Source organism: Esox lucius, chromosome 16 (assembly GCF_011004845.1).
Source record: "Esox lucius isolate fEsoLuc1 chromosome 16, fEsoLuc1.pri, whole genome shotgun sequence".
Taxonomy (NCBI): Eukaryota; Metazoa; Chordata; class Actinopteri; order Esociformes; family Esocidae; genus Esox; species Esox lucius.
The window spans coordinates 2,144,336-2,165,431 of NC_047584.1; the positions used below are offsets into that span (position 1 = coordinate 2,144,336).

Genomic DNA, 21,096 nt, shown 5'->3' on the forward strand with positions numbered 1-21,096 from the left:
GAGGATGTGGAGGAGAGGGAGGAGGAAAGGAGAGCGTAGTGAAATGGTGAAGTAAAAAACAGATCTGGAGTTGTTCTACTAAACATACCGGTAGGCTATATTTCACCGCAGTAAACAAATAGTAATTACTGTATATTGATTTAATTATCAGCATATTTGCTTCCAGTGATGGACAGCTTGAGTAAAAAAAAAAAAAGAAAACAGATCTGAAATTGTATTCTAATCACCAAAGGCCTTATACATTTCACGGTCTTTGAACAAACAGTGATTACCGAATATTGATTGAATTAGCCATGTATTTGCTTAAACTGGGTCTTTTCAACCTGCCTGTATTCTCGCACACACTTCTCTCTGTTAAAATTTACTCTGACAAGCAAGGCTGTCGAACAAAACACAAAGCTGTTTGCTTCTCCTGTACCCCATGTCAGGTTGTTTCCTCTGCAACAAAGCGATCAAATATTCTTTGTGATCCGCCATCGTGTTGCAGGGGGAGGCCTGCTGAGGAGTTTGTTAAAGCAATGATTTATGATGAATGCCAACAATAAATAAGGGATATAGTGCCTACAGTACAAATCAATTACAAAGCTACAACAACAGGCCCTGTCTCCCTGAGGTCTGCTAGCATCGGTAGCATTTAGGCAGATTTTATTGGACGGGGATATTTGCAATGGTCGACAGAGAGGGGTCTCTATGAAGTGTGGTGTAATTAATCCAAATGGTGGATGTTGTACATGTATATGAACTACATCAGAGGTCGTCTGAGACCCATGTTTATGTTAATGTTGCTGATGCTTATCAGCCACTTTAAGGTATTGAGTCCTGTTCCATCAAGTGGCATGCAGAGCATTTGGAATTATATATTAGTTATTTGTGATATACTGTATACTATATACACTCACCTAAAGGATTATTAGGAACACGTGTTCAATTTCTCCTTAATGCAATTATCTAATCAACCAATCACATGGCAGTTGCTTCAATGCATTTAGGGGTGTGGTCCTGGTCAAGACAATCTCCTGAACGTCAGAATGGGAAAGAAAGGTGATTTAAGCAATTTAGAGTGTGGCATGGTTGTTGGTGCCAGACGGGCCGGTCTGAGTATTTCACAATCTGCTCAGTTACTGGGATTTTCACGCACAACCATTTCTAGGGTTTACAAAGAATGGTGTGAAAAGGGAAAAACATCCAGTATGCGGCAGTCCTGTGGGCGAAAATGCCTTGTTGATGCTAGTGGTCAGAGGAGAATGGGCCAACTGATTCAAGCTGATAGAAGAGCAACTTTGACTGAAATAACCACTCGTTAAAACCGAAGTATGCACAAAGCATTTGTGAAGCCACAACACGCACAACCATCTCCACTACAAATAGGAAAAAGAGGCTACAATTTGCACGAGCTCACCAAAATTGGACAGTTGAAGACTGGATGAATGTTGCCTGGTCTGATGAGTGTCGATTTCTGTTGAGACATTCAGATGGTAGAGTCAGAATTTGGCATAAACAATATGAGAACATGGATCCATCATGCCTTGTTACCAGTGTGCAGGCTGGTGGTGGTGGTGTAATGGTGTGGGGGATTTTTTCTTGGCACACTTTTGGCCCCTTAGTGCCAATTGGGCATCGTTTAAATGCCACGGCCTACCTGAGCATTGTCCATCCCTTTATGACCACCATATACCCATCCTCTGATGGCTACTTCCAGCAGGATAATGCACCATGTCACAAAACTCGAATCATTTCAAATTGGTTTCTTGAACATGATAATGAGTTCACTGTACTGAAATGGCCCCCACAGTCACCAGATCTCAACCCAATAGAGCATCTTTGGGATGTGGTGGAAAGGGAGCTTCATGCCCTGGATGTGCATCCCACAAATCTCCATCAACTGCAAGATGCTATCCTATCAATATGGGCCAACATTTCTAAAGAATGCTTTCAGCACCTTGTTGTATCAATGCCACGTAGAATTAAGGCAGTTCTGAAGGCGAAAGGGGGTCAAACACAGTATTAGTATGGTGTTCCTAATAATCCTTTAGGTGAGTGTATACACATCACTATGGATATAATTTCCATGCTCACTCAATCCACAATAAACCAGAACAAACACAACCAAATTACCACAGGAATAACTTCTTAAAAGTACGCAATTCATTAATTCTTAATGAAGTCAAATTATAAAATGTTGTTAGGCATCCATTGGTTTTAATTAGTCAACAGGAGTGAAAAGCTGAAAAAAAGACCTCGGACCAAGAGAGCGTATTCCACCCTCTTCTCACTTAAAAAAACAGAAATAATTTCCCTACAAATTACAAACGCTAAAACTGTGGATCCTAACACTAACACTGCTGGCTGCCGGTGAGCCAAGGTTTCCAGGGCATTTGCAGATGCTCTAAATAATCTCCAATGTTTTTGCTCAATCTGCTCTGAGGATGTGTGAAATAAATACTTTAAACTAATTAATGGCCGACCAGCTGTTCCTACCACTTGGCTGGTGTTAGTGAATATTGATAGGAGGAGAGAAAGACAGAGAGAAAGTGAGGTAGAGAAGGACTATGAAGAGGGAATGAGAGCAGAGAGAGAGCCTGTTAGGAGGGAGCTTGTCTGTGTCTGTGCAAGATTCAGTCTGCCACATAAACAGGTATGAATAGTGAATGAAAGAGGACAGTGGGGACAAGCATAGAGCACAGCCAGGGTGTAGTGTTAGAAAAATAGAAGTGGATTAAATCCGAATGGAGTAAACAGCATAACGGATAGCATATAAAATGGCCACCAGAATTATTGCAGTAATCAGAAAACAAAAAACATTTTTTTTTTATTGTTATAAGCTTGATTGTGTTTTTAGAATATGAGAGAAATCAAACCATTAACAGAGGTAAAATTGCAGAGAGATTATTATTTTATTTTTATTTATTGTTAATCAAAAAATCCAGACATTCCTGAAATTCACCGGCTCCACTGGATATTCTTATGAACCAAATCTGAAACAAGTTGGTGTTATGTCGAAAAACCTGGTTAGGATAGATGGCAACATGGACTAGTACCAGAGATTTTAGAGCAAAATCTGTCGGCCTCTGCTAGGAGGCTAACATTGAGTCCTTGTTGGATTTCCTAGCAGGACAATGGACAATGCACTCCTCCAAATCCACACAAAATTGCTCAGTGACAACAGAATCATGCTTTTACAATGACCATTCCATGTCATCTGTTCCATAAACCCCATGAATTACCTGTGGGATGAGCTGAAGAGGAAGATCAAATGCTCTGAAGGACCTGAAGAGATTCTCTCACCTCATGAAACATTATAGAAGACTGTTGAATGCTGTTATCTTGAAATCTTACATTGAGGTTAGATTTCTATAATTTGAGTAACATCAAGCTGATTAACGGCAGGGATAAACAGCAATGTCAATTTTTCTTAGCCTTTTTTGCTCATCTTTAATTCTGGAGGGTACTGTAGTATCTGATTTAATTAAGTGAATGGATGTGTGTTATGTGTATACTCTTGCACATGGATGTGTGTGAGTTCAAGTATGTGTGTTAGTGGTTGACTAAAGGCTCTTTAAACATAAACATTAAGTGCCAACTCTTCCTGACAAAGTGGAAACATGCCAGAAATGTGGCTGGTCTCTCTCTCTTGTTTGTACTCTCTCCCTCTCTCTTTCTCTTTCTGGTGTATTATGGAATAATCTTTGGGAATGTACATGATTAAATCACTTCAATGAGAAAAGCTGAATTTATGTCCTAGATGGAAAACAGTGGAAGAATGTGAATCATTTTAAGATTCAACCCCAGACTGAATGGTCTATCAGACAAAACATAAGAGTTCTGTACTTATACAAACACAGTTGTATACGCACTGCAGCTTCCTCGCCCTGACTTCTCAATTCCTATTTTTGGTCTGATTCTAGATGACAATCCAATGTGTACCCCGACAGCGAGAGACAGCTATGAGCGGTTGTCGTTGGCGGGACAGGGTCTACCACCTGGCTTCCCCTCGCCATTCCTGTTTCCAGACGGCCTGTCATCTATAGAGACACTCCTTACTAACATACAGGTATAGTGAGTCATTTTCATTTAAGTCGTTTAGGAGACGCTGTTATCCAAAGCGACTTATAGTAGTGAGTTAATATACTATTCATACTGGTCAGACCACTATAGACATGCCACAACAAACATGCACATACAGTATCTCACAAAAGTTAGTACAACCCTGAGAAAATGACACTTTGCTACAATGTAAAGTAGTGAGGGTGCAGCTTGTACAACAGTGTAAATTTGTCAAAGAAGTTCAATGCACTTGCTCAACGTCATATCCAGAGGTTGTCTTTGGGAAATAGACGTATGAGTGCTGTCGTCCCAGAAAGAAGGCTCTTCTAAAGATGATGCATAAAAAAGCCCACAAACAGTTTGCTGAAGACAAGCAGACTAAGGACATGGATTACTGGAAACATGTCTTGAGGTCTGATGAGACCAAGATAAACGTATTTGGTTCAGATGGTGTCAAGCGTGTGTGGCGGCAACTAGGTGAGGAGTACAAATGTGTCTTGCCTACAGTCAAGCATGGTGATGGGAGTGCCATGGTCTGGGGCTGCATGAGTGCTGCCAACACTGGGGAGCTACAGTTCGTTGAGGGAACCTTGAATGCAACTGTGTACTGTGATATACTGAAGCAGAGCATGATCCCCTCCCTTTGGAGACTGGGCTGCAGGGCAGTATTCCAACATGATAATGACCCCAAACACACCTCCAAGACGACCACTGCCTTGCTAAAGAAGCTGAGGGTAAAGGTGATGGACTGGCTAAGCATGTCTCCAGACCTAAACCCTATTGAGCATCTGTGGGGCATCCTCAAACGGAAGGTGGACGAGCGCCCAGGTCTCCAACATCCACCAGCTCCATGATGTCATCATAGAGGAGTGGAAGAGGACTCCAGTGGCAACCTGTGAAGCTCTGTTGAACTCCATGCCCAAGAGGGTTAAGGCAGTACTGGAAAATGATGGTGGCCACACAAAATATTGAGGGAAAATGGCTAATTGGTCCCAATTTGGACATTTTCACTTAGGGGTCTACTCACTTTTGTTGCCTGCGGTTTAGACATTTGTTGCCTGCGGTTTAGAATGGATGTGTGTTGAGTTATTTTGAGGGGACAGCAAATTGACACTGTCATACAAGCTGTACACTCACTACTTTACATTGTAGCAAAGTATCCTTTCTTCAGTGTTCTGACGTGAAAAGATGTAATCAAATATTTACAAAAATGTGAGAGGTGTACTCACTTTTATGAGATACTTATGAGATACTTGAGGTCTGACCAATTCAGGTGCTTCTTACTATCTTACTATCGTCTGAGCAACAAAAATTCTTCTCAATAACATGCAGGTTTTATATACTGTTGGCCTTGTTCAAATATCAAGTACACTTAAAAATGTTTTTAAACTTGTATACCTAACAATAACCTCAGCTGGTAGGCTTTATCAATAACACTCTAAGGGGCCGTAGCCATAACTTACATGAAGGCCTTAGCAATACTATCCAGATAGGTTTTCACATTACCAAGCAGGTAGGTCATATTTTTTTTGCTAGCAGGCCTTCGTGATACTAAGGCCTGTTGAGAATCAGTACAGCATATCCTAGCTAATATGCAATATAGTGAAGAAGACATCAGCTAGTATAGACATTTTGTCTGAATGATATTTATACGGCATCTGTAAAGACCGGGGACAGTAATCACAAAATATCTAATGTTGGGAATATTCATGTACAATTCTTGATTCTATACTGATCTATACAATTTAATTAGGTAATTATAATCAAAAAAGATATTATGGTTTCATACAGCAAAACTGATAATAAGCCAGTGGCTCGTACTCTGAGACACTTTATGAGTAGGTATCCTGAAGCAAGAATGATGAATGTCTTGGCCTTCAGTATTAGAGTGTAATGATGTGGATACTGCACTGCCCACCTCACTATTCCGATACTGTGGACTGTACAGATTCCTCAACAGTTATCCCTTTGGTCTGCACGCTAATTAGAAAACCACACACCTCTCTGACATACACACACAGCGCTGACACTCTACGTCATCTCTGATAATGATCTCACAGTATAATATTTATATACAAATCAACAAAATGAAACCGAGCAGAAAATTAAGATAAAGCAACTTACTCTAAATTGGGGTCATGGGAACCAACAATTAGTAAGCTATAGCCCACTGCATTTGGTGTAATTACATGTAGATGGGGAGTAATTGTTAGGAAAACCGCATAGAACGGAGGCTGTAAAAATGAGTAGTCCTCTAATAGTAGGAGTAGCATGGCTGTAAAAGTGTGAGGGATGTTTTGTATTGGCTGAAAAAGGGGGGGGGGGTGTTAAAATGGTTTAAAATTTGGGCAGGAATTGGGGTCTTGAAAAATAATCACCTCAGAAACATGTCAGAGCCATGTGGACACAAACAGCTAAGCTAATTATAGCCACATCCAGTCAGCTGAGGAAAGCTTGTAATGCTAACATTAGCAGACATGGTGTGTGCAAACTCACACATCTTGCTGTCACTTCTGAGCCTGGTGGGAATATTTTACTCTTAAGACACATAGGAAAAGTATCTGAAAGGATGACCTATTTCTGTCTAAACCTTTATTAACTTAATGTTATTTTCTGTGCCATGTATACTAGTAGCTAAAATACTGTTGAAAAATAGATCACCACAACGCTGTGCGTATTTCGTGCTAAGTGGTGTGTGCGTATCTGCATGTGCAGGGCCTGCTAAAGGTGGCGATTGACAACGCACGGGCCCAGGAGAAGCAAGTGCAACTGGAGAAGACAGAGCTAAAGATGGAGCTGTTTAGGGAAAGAGAGCTTCGGGAGACCCTGGAGAAACAGCTCGCTATCGAACAGAAGAACAGAGGTACTAAGAGGGTGTGGGGTGGGTGTGCACAAAAAAATGACTGATAACCACCTGGCAGAGTGTGAGTAAGCAAGAGAGAGAGAGAAAGGTAAAGCAAGAGAGCAAGAGTGTGTATTAAATAGATTATGAGAAAGCAAGAAAAAGAATGAGAGAGAGATACAGAAAAAAGCATGAGTGGGCCACTGACTACTCATAATTGTAGTATTTCTTGTGTGCAGTCTACTAACTACTCAACGATTACACTTCACAGTATGCACACTGCTCAGTACATAATGGTACAAATCTAAAAGAAAACACATTGCATGCGTGACAAATTGCACACTATTACCTGTGTAGTGCATTAATTTTGTCCAGAGCCTTTTGGTTATCGTTTAGGACACAGTCCTTGAAATGTGATCAAGTATGCATGCCTCAGCGCTCATTAAAACACTTAAACACACATATAAATAATGAATGGGGTCTGTTTCTGTGGCTCTGCTCCCAATTAACCACTTAGTATTGTTCCCCACCACTGCAAGAGATCGGGTAATTATGGATACATATTGAATTATCGAAATGAATGATTCATCATCATTCAAAACAAAAGTTAAACAAATATAACGTCTTTGTTATATAAAGCACTGCACAAGTTCAATCAAATACTTTATTATTTAATGAGCCCATTTCATAAAAAAGCTCATTTTCTTAAAGGTCCCTCTAGCAGTCTGCTGCTTTAAATTCAATTGAATTTAGTATTTTGCTAATTTCAGGCAACGGCTGATTTCCAAAACAAGCCAGCCTACGGTCTTCTCAATTTCCCTTTGACATCCATTTATGATTTTGAGTGTACATGACAGTTTGCCCTGAATAAAGTCTTAAAAACATAGATTTTCAGGAGTTTGACCGATTGCCTGTCGTTTTGTGATGTTTCTCTGATCTTTCACCAAACTTGCCAAGTCATTGTGAAAACAACATATTGAGTTGCTTGGAAAAAACAAGGTCAAATAAAAGTTATTTCATACATTAATCTTTCTCTCTTTTTTCCTTTCAGCAATAATCCAGAAGCGTTTAAAGAAGGAGAAGAAGGCTAAGAGGAAACTTCAGGAGGTTCTGGAGTACGAGTCTAAGAGGAGGGAACAAGCTGAGCAGTCCCTCAAACATCCCTCACCCTCAGAAAGCATGCGCTCACTCAATGGTAAGTTTTGGTTACCATAGTTGGTGTGATATTGTGTCAAGTAAAATATCAAGTACATTTTCTATGTCTGGGGAAGGCTATACAACCATTTCAAAAAGATTTGAGCTACATCAGTCCAGTGTGAAGCAAATCATTTACAAATGGAGAGCATTTAACATGATACACTTGGCCTAGAAGTGGATGCCCTTCCAAAATATCCCCAAGAGCCACAAGTAAAATAACACATCAGGTAAGTGCCAAACCAAACATAATATCTGGAGATTTCCAGACCTCCCTTGCTGTAGGTTTCTGTGCATGTTCGAAATGCCATTCATGGCAAGGTTGCTAGAAAGAATCCTCTGTTGTCAAAAAAGAAACAAACAGCCAGTCTTCACTTTGTCAGAGACCACCTGGACAAACCTGAAAGTTTCTGGAAGGCCATTCTTTGGACAGATAAGTCCAAAATAGAAATTTTTGATCACAATCAAAACTGCTATTTTATGTGAAATCCAAACACTGCCTACCACCAAAAGCACCTTCCAAGCAGACTGTTCGGAATATCAAGATCTGGGACTGTTTATTCTCCTCTGGACCTGGTCAACTGCACATAATGAAGGAAACTGTGAATTCTGAGGTATACCAGGAGGTTCTTGAACAGAATATCTGGCCATCAGTCAAGTAGTTAAAGCTGGGCCTAAAATTGTTCTTCCAACGAGGCAACAAACCAAACCATTCAAGCAAGTCTACCAAAGGATGGCTTAGGAGAAAGGCGATTGGTGTTTTGGATTGGCTAAGGATTGCTGACCTTAATTCACTTGAGATGCGATGGCAGGACCTTTAGCAGGCAGTACATGGCAGACACCCCTCAAACCTCACTAAATTGGCTGGTCATGAGTTCTGTAAGAAAGACTGGGCAAAAAGTTATCCCTGCAAATGGAGATGCCACTAGCTATTGAATGAAGCCGTTCATGTATTTAAAATGTTATATACACCACTTTTGTTAAATAAAAAATTAAAACATATCATTGCTAAGGAGGAATTATGGGTTCTTGGAGACTTTTGGCAAATTCACATAAACTGTAAATTAATATACTAGTCATGTTTCCAATGTACAATATGTACATGAACGGGCATTCCCGCCAGTTTAAATAACTGCAGAGTATTTATCGATTTCTATTAAATCTATTACTTAACATGTGAGTTATTACTAGTTCTTTTTTTTGTAGTTCTTTTTCTGTATGTTTTTCTGAGTATGTTTAAATGCAGCTTCTGTATAAATGGTGTGGACATACCCCAACAACAGGATGGGGTGGGTGTACAGTATACCAGTCAAAAAATAATGCATGTGAGTAGATTGGTATTGGCCAACTCATCCTTCTCTAGACTTCTCATTGGCCTTTTCTTACTTGTTTTTGCTGGACTGCGTAAGTGGAGATGGCCAAGAAGAGCGTATGTCTCTTATTGAGTGAGTGAGGGACTACCCCTTGTTAAATAGCATAGTGGATTGAGACGCGGACTACCGAGCTAGAGGTCCTGCGTTCAAGACTCATCGCAGTCAAAACAAATTATGCATTAGGATTGCACTTTGCAATTGGGCTGTAATCTGCTGGCAGTACTCAGCCTTCTTTCAGGGTGGTTGCAGTTGGTGGGGGACTATTTGGTTGATGCTTGGCAATGTGGGTGGATTGATTTCCTGCCTGTTGGGCCCTGTCCGGGGCCTCCCCTGGAAGGGCCACAGTGTCACTGGACCCAAGGTCTTACGCTGCTATTTTATGCTGGGGGAGTAGGGTCAGTTCTCCTTCTCCACTATAAATATCTGTAGATCTAAGGAATGCATTTTCTAAATTTTCCCTGTCTCCTGCTGTTTTAAACATAGGAGGACATGAGGTCTTGGCCCACACCTGAGGAGTACCAGGCTTGAAAGACCCGTTGCTGTCCCTGTCCAAGGTCCTCCTGGTTGTGTTGCAGATCAAGTCAATACCTGACGATTTCAGCTGCCACTGTGCTGACACCTCCCCCCTCCCCCGTATTGTCCCTGTCCTTGTCCATCTGGTCAGCTGTGCAGCTTTGACAACATTAGCGCTGTTGTCTGTCGTTGTGTGAGTTCCCATGCAGAAAGCATATCTCTTAGGCCCTGCGCAATCATCTCTGAAGTGTGATCGACTGGAAAATATGCTGTCTCAAGGCATCTGTTGCGCAACTTCCATTCATCGTCAATGTAGTGCAAAGTAATTCTCAAGTATGGGTCCAACATCCTATTTGACCAGAGATCTGATGTGGCTGCAAAGTGCAGAACAGACTTCAGTTCAGCAGCTACCTTTTTACGACATGTTGTGTACATGTTGGGCAGTGCAGTTTAGGAAAAATGTGGTCGCGATGGCACAGTGTATCTTTTGTTGAGAGTTTTAATGAGGTGTTTAAACTCACTGTGCTCCACTGTAGCTATGGGAGCCATATCCTTCGCGATGTAGTAACAAATGGCGGCAGTAATTTCTTCCATCTTTTTGAATCCATTTCATAATGTGTAGCATTTGGAAATGCTTGTTATTGACACCTGCTTTGTGGAAGCACTTGTTGCTGGGCGCTTGTATCTCTTATTTTATGAGCCATGTACTGTTCATATTCGGTAATGTGATTGTGCTGCAAGTGTTGAAACAGATTGGTGGTATCATCTTTGGTCGCTGAAACAGTTTTTCTGCAGTGCGTACATTTGACTTCATTTTGTTTGAAGTCGTCTTTACTGAAGCCCAAATGTGTCCAAACGACAGACAAAGCGTTTTTCTTTGGTACAAGTTGCTCAGTTGACTTGCCGTCTGAGGTTTCCATGTTGCTTCATGCAGCTGACTGGACAGGGCGGAGTCATGTGACTACACACGCGGTAGTATGTTTTTAAGTGGAAAGTATTAACAGGATTAAAAAACTAAATAACCGACATGGAAAATTACCGTTGTTAGAGGATCTCATTAGCCTAAAGTTTATGTTCTGCTTTTTCAACAGTTAAATGCTATTTGTTTTTACATTTTTACAATATTGGCGCTCATGATTTTCATTTGGCGCTCGCTAAAAGCTCTTTGGTGGGCGCCAAAAATTACTCCATGCAGGAAAAACCCTGCCCATATTGAGAGTTATTGTATCAATGTCAATTCACGAATGAAAGAAAAACTAACATTGTTGTTCCATTAAATGAAATAGCTTTAGCAGTGTAAAGTTCGTCTTCAGTCTCACTAGCAATTGCTCAATTCTTATGACTATTCCAATTACTAAGTTGCTATTTGGGGTGGAGGTGATCTTAATAAGAAACGTTAGTCAGTTTAACACAATGCTTAATGCTGCCTAGAAAGATATTAAAACTTGGCGTGACGTTAATGCCTGCCGGAATTATCTAATGTCGAGACACTATACCGCCACCTGGCAAACTTTTACCTCTGTACCATATTAGTTAAAGACACAGCTTCTCATGTGGGAGACCCAGGTTCAAATCCAGTGAGGGCAACAACATTTGTCAATTCTAATCACGTGCCAGCTGAACTAGGCTTGCCTGGTTCCTTTTCTGGTTAAAACAATTTTTATGAGATCAAGGTTTGAGATGGGTTACATATGAGAGATTTTTACCACTCAGGATATTCAATTCACTTCAAAAAGTTCCCATGCAAACATCTTTCAGCACCTAGCTTCTCAAACTAATTAAACTTCTTGTTTTACAATGATGTTGAGTACTGAGCAAACATAATATGTTTTACCATTAACACAAAGCTGGCAATTACACAGAACTAGTGCTGTCAAACGATTAAAATAATTAATAGCTATTAATCAAATTTTTAGAATATGTCCAAATGTTGCCCTTAATACACAATTTGCTGTTTAAAAAGCATTGCGTTATGGCAAAGACATACTTTGTTTTATTGAAAACTATGGACAGTGCTTGACTTGAAATTAAATAAATGCAAGTTGTCAATGCCCTTAATTTAGTTTAATATACATACAATATCAATCCATAACTTACCACAATAACTAGCTGCATCTAAATGTAGCCCATGTAAATGTAAATAGAATGTTGCCATCTCATTGTTTTCTTGATTAACGCACCAAGGATTATCTGCTACGTTAGGCTACTGTATAAAACACATATCAGCCCTTATTATCTGGACAGCTACATGGTGTGCAGGCATTTAACCCATCACAACTTAGCTGGTCAAGGTATTGTCCTTGGATGTTTAGGCTGAAATGTCGTTAGAATGGGGTTCAGGTGTTCAATGGGGTTCAATGCCTGTAAACATTAGATTACTGAAAGATGTTAGCCACAACCAAATACTTCATAAAGTATCTCTATTAAATGTTTCCCCAAATTCAACAAAATGCATGAGGTAGGCTACTTGAATAGGCAGTTGCATAAGGTAGTCATGTTGGCTAGAGATGTTATATACAAACATTAAATCAGGGTACATCTGCAAAGCATGCAGAGCACAGTTGTTTGCTAATTCCACTATGAGAATATGCTTTAGTGGAAACACTAATGCTTAGCGTAGCAAAAAATAATAATAATGACAACTTACCATGCTACAAGCAAAGTGTTAGCAGGTGGATTCATGCAATAGAGCTAGGGAAGCATACCTAGCATTCCTGTTTGATGTGTGGGGTGCGGGATGCAAGAAGAGATTCCCATTTCCTCATATCCATTGCACAAACGGATGTGCAGCCTAACGCGTTTTTAGGCTGTTGTTATAAATATATAAATAAACATTACTAAGTAAATAAACAAAACAAAATAAAACCAATTCTGAGCATGTCCAGTCAGATCCTGTAGTGAAATAGTCTGTGCCCTTTGGTTAAAAGACTTATATGTTTTGCATCCTAGTTAAGATAATTTGTCTGTATATAGTTTTAACATCCCTTTCGCGACAAACCAACACACACACTGTAGATACCAGCTTTTCTTACTCTCTAGAAAGATGTCATTGCACTTATCCACGAGATGTAACCCCCATTCCTACTTTAAAGCCCAGGACAACAATGTTTGATTGAAAGAGAACACCAGCTGGATGACAGAGCACCTGGCCTTCTCTGTGTGCATGTTGGTGTCCACTGGAACATCCTAGTTCTTCTGCTGTGTGATGAAATAGGATACTACCATTGATCCAGGGAACATTCTCAGTCCTGATACCACATGAAGCTGGATAATTTTTTTTGTAATATCCACCACACAACTGAATCCTAAACTGCCTATAAATTGTTTCAAGTACAATAGACCAACATAGCTACTGTCGTAGGGCACCACAGTTTGATAAAAACCTTAAAAAATGGGTATGATTATGTGAATATTTAAATGTTTTCAGCTTCAGACCAATGCACTGTTATTACTTCAAATGTTGTTGTTTTTAGTATGTTATCTATGTATACGAACAGCTGTATTTCTTACACCCCTTAGGGATTACAAATTACTGAACTTAACTTTGCTGGACAGTACTGTACATCCCAACTTCAGTCTTTTTATGTAAATGACTCAAATAGTTTTATTTGGTATTATTCTTTTAGTTAGAGCAAGCAAAATCAGCACTTAATTGTTCTGTTACATTATTCAACATCTTATAGTCTCCGTCTTTATTCATGGAAAAAAGTTTAAAATGTTTGTGAAAATTTTTTGTGTGGCTGGTCTGTGTGTATCAGTGGTTCTGTTCTATATTTCTGCACACCCAGACTCGCTGACCCCAGAGATGGAGAGTGACCGCAGCACTGGAAGAACAGATGCTGAGAGGACAATACAAGGTACATGAACCTTAGGAGAACATTCATCTCTTTATACCTCTCTGTTGTTCTCACTGTTTTGCTCCTTCTCACTTTCTCCCTCCCTTTCATTCTCGCTCTTCATCTCTCTATTAATCTTTCTTCCTCTGTCAGTCTCTCTTCATCTCCCCTCTTTGTCTCTCTCTATCTCCCTCTCTCTATTTTTTTTTTAACTCTGCCTGCTGTTAATTGTACAGCCATCTGGGCCACAGTACTGGGTCATGATCACTGGCTTTTGCCAGATATATTAGTGTTTTATAATAGGAAGGGCAGACAGTATGTCACTCACATGCCATGGAACTTCGGGATTGGCTATTTACATTTTTAAAAGAGATAATGTTTGTACATTTTATTGTTAATAATAAGGTTTCTGTGTATGTTTACATTTAGGGGCCACCCAATATCTCCACAAATATATTAAAACCTAAACAAACAAGGCTCCACAAGATTTTTTGGCCATTGGGAAAAAGGCTGTTTATGGCATAGGGATTTGGTTTAGGGTAAAAGACAGTTGGGGTTAGTGTTAGAATTCGGGATGCTTTTATGCATTACAGGTTAGAGTTATGTGTTATGGCTTGTTTAACTTTAGGTAAATTAGTTACGGTAAGGGTTACATTTAGAACTAGGGGATAGGGAACCTGTATTTCTGGTATTCTGGTCCACAAGGATAGAAAAAATAAACATGTGAGATCCTGGTTTTACTATATTTAGGTAAATTGCTAAAATCCAAAAATGTAGTCCAGGATTTTCTAGCTGGACCACACAAAGGAAAAAAGTTATTTCTGGCTTAGGTGTTGAGTCTTCAGAAAAACTTACAATTCTGGTTTGTGTTACAATATGGGGTAGTTTTAGGATTAGAATTAGGGGTTAGGGTTCAGCATTACTTTTAGGTTGAACTTTTAGGTAAATTAATGCATTTGTCCCTGCACTCCTGAGCATTTCTTTGCAAATGCACTGTGTGCTCTGTGTGTGTATACAAGTGTGTTTGACTTTGTTTACATAAAAAAAAAACACTCATAAAACCAATACATTTTATGTATTATAAAAAAGTAATAATCAACACATTCATTTTATGAATAAGCCGTGTTGTGTGCATTTATAATGGCTTTGTTTTTGCCTTGGGAGGATGGAGGGGGTGGTGCTAACCTCTGAAGACTACTTTCTGGGTTTGCAACCCAAATAACAACCTATATTATAGGTAGGGCCCATAGAACCTTAGTCAAATGTACTGATATTGTAGGAAATATAATACTATTTGGGACACAGACCCTGGGTACTATTTCTTCATTAGTACCATAATGTCTTCCTCTAAAAATCCCCAACAGTGTTTCTTCTTCAATTCCTTCCCTGTCCTCCCTATGATTATTCCTTTGTAAATGACTGAGGTCTCAATTTCACATAGAAAATATGAACAAATATTTCTAGTTTAAAATTCTGTCACTAACAAGTATGAGTCGCTTTATCTTTGTTATGATTAGCCTACTTAAAATATATTTTTGCCACAGATGTTATAAGGGAACGAATCAAGCAATTTGTACCATAAGGAGGGAGGATTCTTGTTTAATTAAATGTCATTCATTCAGTGGAGAGATGTGAATAGGGCATCTGTCCTCACAAAAAGGAAAACCATATGTCATGATTTCACTAAAAAGATTAACTTCTAGATAGAGACCATTTATAGCACCCCATTTCATACCAAATTAGTATATTTAGCAGCCTTGATTTGAAATTGAAAGAATTAAGATTTGCTTTAAACAGCTTTTTATAGTTTAATTGTTAAACTATATTAAATGGAGATTAACTTTTCACACTTCCTTATTATATTGGATTACTTTGAATGTGATCATAGCCATAGTCATGTCACAACCACTGGCATCATTTGAAAATAAACATACATATTTAATTTAATGTTCAGGTACACCTGAACATTTTACCAACCTCACAGCTGAAGACATAGCAATATTTCATAATATGATGTGATGTAGCTATGAATTATACCATTTCTTGGGCTAACAATGTCACTGATCATAGCCTTGGAGAAAAGACTCAAGAGGAGGTTGAGTTACCAAAGAACAATGTGTGCTTTTGTTCAATTAGAGAGGCATGTGTCTAACACCCATGTCTCCACTCCTCTCCTCTGCTCACTGCCTAGTATTCCATAATTACGTTCAAATGGCAAAAAATGATGCTGATAAATTACACAGGCAAAGAGTGCAAGAAAAAAACACTCAAGCCTATCAAAGGCATAAAAGCCAGGAAAACATTTATTTTGTATTTTCAACTCAACTCAGGCTAGGTCGTGGGGGAGAAAATAAATTATCAAGGGCATAATTTTACGCGAGAACTAATTATTTCTATTTGTCTTTTGTCACACTTCTATAATTCTGCGATATTAACACAGTCTGTGTTTATTAATTGCTTTTGCAGTGTTTCTGAATTGGTTCCAAGAATGAGCTCTGGCTGTTGTAGAAGCTAGCTGGCAGTGATGCTACTGGGATTGCAGCTCTTGTCTGGCTCTAACACCATTACGATACTGCGCATGTGAATATCTTCCTCCAATATCTCCTCTCTGGTTCCCGCCTGCTTGCCTTCCGATGCATTCGGCAAGTTTACATGACCCTGCACAGACAGATAAAGTTAGTTGTTGCAAGATTAAACATCAAAACAGTTAAAGTGAAATTAAAATTAAATGACAATGTCAGTGAAGCAAAAAAGACTGTAATTAATGGATCCTTTAATTGTCTTCGTAATGTATTTGCATGGGCATAATTTGCATAATTTACATGTATTAATTAATCTTTCAAAGGCATTTTATGCTGAGAGAAGCCAAAAATCCCTTTGTTTTATTTAGCATATAATGAAATATTTATCCCATTTAATGAAATTTCATCTGGATTTCATTATACAAATGGTAAAAGTTTTAACATATTTTAATTAGGCTTTCTTTCATAAAACAACACATCAAGGTGTCATGTATTTGTATCACTCTAAAAATTTAAATCATTATGTTTCAGCATCTGCAGTAATATTGCAAATTGGAGACAGGGGAAGTTAATTAAAACAGAATAACGATGGAAGGAGTTCCACCAATTTGTTTGCCCACATTGAAAATTGTGTCTCAACAATTATGGACAGAACCTTAAAAATAAACCATCTTCTGATTATTCAGATTTTCCCTGAGCATTGTGATGTTTTTCACACTACCACACCTGATTCGTTGCTTCACACTACATTGAGGGTGATGATCAGCAATGCTTTTGCCTCCCCGTACCATTGTCACTATAGTACCTATAAGCAGCGGTGACAGTGAAGCCGATCTGACAGACAGAGACAGGCAAACAGACCGACGGAGAAAGACATGACATTTCATCTTGCCTGGCTGTGGCGGTGGTGGCATGGTCATGGCTGTGTCTGTGCTCTCATCCCTATCCATGTTTTGCCCTTTGAATTCACGCTGTAATGGCTTTTACACATACAGTAACTCAGCAGTGTTGCTTGAATAGAGGCGACCAGAGTGCAATGCCTCAGAGACCCACGGCAGTGCCGGATAATTAGTCCCTGTGTTTGTCTTCCCTCTCTCCCACCTCCCCACAACAAGCCTTTGTTCTTTTTCCATATTTTTTTTTGTACACATACACCACAGTGATGCACTGACAACAGAAGACTCAGTGATTGGGTGCATGTTGCTGGGTTGGTAGTTGTCCTATCAAAATGTGAACATTGGTTGTAAGATTTAGGAAGAAATTGTGAGAGAATGTGTACTAGTAAAAGATGCTTATTTTGGATGGTTATAGTTATATTCTATGACAATTTTCCAGATAGCATCAAGACCCAGTCCTTATTTGAGCAAGGCTCAAAGTGTTCCCGGTGGGCATGAACCTTATGAGGCCAAATGTTAAATGGTTCAATGTAGAGATTAAAGATCAATTCATGTGATTCAAGTTTATGTGTATAGTACATCAAATCAACTCCTCACGTCTCTCCGACTCCTCTCACAAACCCACTATACCCTTTCAGCTCTCTCTGTCTAGGGTCTGACATTATGTCATGTCTGACTTGCAGGCAGCAACACATCTCTCACCTCAATCTGTCTCCGCTTAACGTCTTTCAGTGTGTTTTTCCCTTTTAAATTGAATTATTTAGGTCCACTGCCAGAGAGAGGGAAGGGCTGCTTAAAGCAGAGTAATGCAGCGGTGGCTCTCTCAGCGAGGAAATACAGGGGTAATAAACGTCAAACACGTTCCTGAGCTGTGCCTAACAGATGCTTTTACCAGGCCGCGTCGGAGGCAACGGGACCACTCAGACAAGTGTTCTTTTGAAAATGGACAAAGCTCATTAGGTTGCAGGTGTCTGGAGATATCATCGGGGGAGAATGGCTCTGCCTTTTTCAATAAACGCTCCTTTTATACAGGAAGTGTCATTTGTAAAGCGCTTTATATCATGAGTGGAATATTATGTTCAAACAAGCGTGTCAGGTAAGATGTCCTAAACACAAACGACGTGCAATTGGGCCAGCATAGAACATTGGATATCACGTGCAATTTGCCTTTTGTCGAGAATTAAATATGTAGACGGTTGTATGGGCCTGGTTTTACTTCCTACTCCCCTACTTTAGTGGATAAAACACAAAAACACTGACGAAAGACTCACTTCAACACAGATAATGCGCATAATAATAAACTTGACCTTTTTAAGACAATGTATTGTTAAATAAAACATTTTGTGTGATATTTTTTAACATATTTTTCCAAAGAACACTCTGGAAGATTATTGGAAAAGAGTAGATCCATTGAAAGTGTTTTGGAAGATCCTATTTGGTATTAAACTTGAAAAAAAAGTATTTTCACTTAACTTAACTTAACTTTAATATAAACTCATATATGTACATTGTTTTGTTAAAGGTTCCATACCTCCATGTATGCTTCATAATACATGTATGTCTACAATATTTGAGGAATGACCGTGCTTTCTACACTATTACTTACCCATTAGGTTGCAAAAATGATTGACAAAAAGTTCCTAAATTTGTGTTTATGTGAGAAATGTGGAATTTAACTGTAGCAGGGGAGTGGATACATTGGTTTGAATATAGCAACATTTTTCTAATAATTCACATGTTCTAAGAATTCACATATCTTCCAGAAAGACAAATGATGTGTGGTACCTTTTAAGATCAAAATCAGGCTTTGATATGTTTGATTTTGTGTTTGTTTTATTTAAAAGAAAAAGGGTGTAAAATGTAAAATCAGATTTAAATACTTTGTCCAAGTAAAACGATACAAAAAACAGGCAACAGCAGTGAGAGAAGTTACTGCACAATGGGTTTGGTCTACAGTGTTTTGGCTGCAATTACCTGCACTGTATGTGTAAATGTGCTGTCCAGAGAAAGATTTTGGTAGAGATAATGCACTAATGTATCACCTTAGTATGAAGGCATTGTTCATGCCTACCTACCACAACCACAGATATGAACCTTAAACCTGGATATACAAAGTAAAAAAAGAACAAGAAAGTTGGATTGACACATTTACTGTACATGTTCTGCTGTAGATAATAAACGTATCTTTTGCATGCGCCATTGTATCATAGTTTGAAGATTGGTTTTCAAACTTTTTGGTGCCCATCCTAGTGGCATAATTCAAAGGGATGAAAATAGCATTCCACAAGTTGAGATGAAAATAGTAAGTTTCACTCTAACTTCAGCAGTGCATTATTGAATGAACCATGTCGAGGGTAATGCGAAATCACAATAATCACAATAACCTCTTTTTTTTAGTGTTCAATTTTTTTAGTTTTCAGTGTTATTTTTTACTATGCTACAAGGCAGGGGAAGATGTTTTAAATCTTCAGGATATATCTTGAGTTATTTGTTTTTCACATAAGATTGGATGTTAAGATTGTTTCTCACCATAACATAATTCCATGGGCCGTGAGAAACTGTAATTCGCGATTCAATTGTCTTTAATGTGTTTGTAGAAGTTCCGGCATCAGCTGGCACAGGATTGAACATGGCACATCCATATCTGCTTGCTGTCAGTATGGCCGGTATGCTATTGGTTGATTCCTTTCTTCTGCATCCTTTCTTGCAGATGGGAGACTGTTCTTGAAAACCACAGTGATGTATTGATAAGAAGATGATGAAGAAGGCTAAAGGAAAATAAATCCCATGAAGACTCTGACGAGCCATTAACGAGGCGGATTTAGTAGCAGAAACAAATCATGCTGCATTTAGCAGTTCAATGGAAGTGTGTTTGTCCAAACGCTGGAGAAGGGTTGTGTCTGAATGTAGAATTAGAACTCTTTTTCTCACAGATATCAACATTTCATAGTCACTAAATCAGGTTTTGATGCATTGAGGTTGGTTGTTTTCAAAGGATAAAAAAATGTGAGCACAGTAAAACGTTACCAAGGGTACACTGTAGGTAATATCTCAAATAACTTCCCAGCACTGAAGATTTTTTATACTATATTTCAACCTGTGAGAAAGCTTTGAACATGGTCAGACTCAGAGGTATTGTTTTGTATTTCAAGTTAAATTCCAAGATGTAAAAAAAAATATTAAACTTGGAAGGAGCCTCTGTGGAATAAAATGTGAATTTATCCATATGTTGATTAAAAGAGACGACTGGTTTTTGATTTGAATGTTTTCTAAAATTAGAAGAAAAATACAATCAAGTTTCCTTTTTACCATTGTTATATATACTAGAAAGGATAAGGATAAAGTAACTCATGCAAAAGTTGAGTGTGTATATAATGTTAAGAGGTGGTATTGTGTATGCAGTAGATCTATTAGGAAGACAATGCCAACATTTATATGAATTTATAGTTTTGTTTTTGTTTTCTGAGCCATCATTCTTTCTAATAGCTGCCATTTTGGTGAGAAAGCATGCAGGCATGTAAATGTTTGTCCTGGAATTATGATATTTAATAAATCCTATATTGTGCTGAACAAATACATAGGGTGGATTCACTTAAGCCCAAATGATATTAAAAAATTTGACTTCAAAATGTTGTTTTCCAATGACAACATTTGCTGTCAATAGTTTACCTTTTGCAACTTTTTATTTTAAACTTGGCCCAAAGATGAACCTAGTTCTCTACTAAAAAGCCTACTCAAATAAATAATCTCAATTGATAATGAAATGCTTTTTAGTACAGGACAAAGCATAATCGGTGTCCAGGAAATCACCCTTTATTCTTCAAGTGTGGTTATTCATTTGTTACATGGACGGTTGGTAATCACATATTATCACTT

At 38.7% G+C, this 21,096-nt stretch overlaps 1 protein-coding gene across 6 annotated transcripts in view; it reads left to right on the plus strand.

Moving 5' to 3' along the window:
* dachd (dachshund d) overlaps nucleotides 1-20,357 on the plus strand; it is a 200,529-nt gene extending 180,172 nt beyond the window's left edge. For all 6 annotated transcript variants that reach the window (XM_010904272.3, XM_010904273.3, XM_010904274.3 and 3 more), the window contains 5 exons: nucleotides 3,906-4,051; nucleotides 6,760-6,907; nucleotides 7,938-8,081; nucleotides 13,755-13,823; nucleotides 19,931-20,357. In XM_010904272.3, coding sequence (XP_010902574.1) covers nucleotides 3,906-4,051; nucleotides 6,760-6,907; nucleotides 7,938-8,081; nucleotides 13,755-13,823; nucleotides 19,931-19,968 — 545 coding nt within the window. In that variant the 3' untranslated portion in view covers nucleotides 19,969-20,357. The remainder of the gene's footprint in view (nucleotides 1-3,905; nucleotides 4,052-6,759; nucleotides 6,908-7,937; nucleotides 8,082-13,754; nucleotides 13,824-19,930) is intronic.
* Nucleotides 20,358-21,096: the final 739 nt, after the last annotated feature.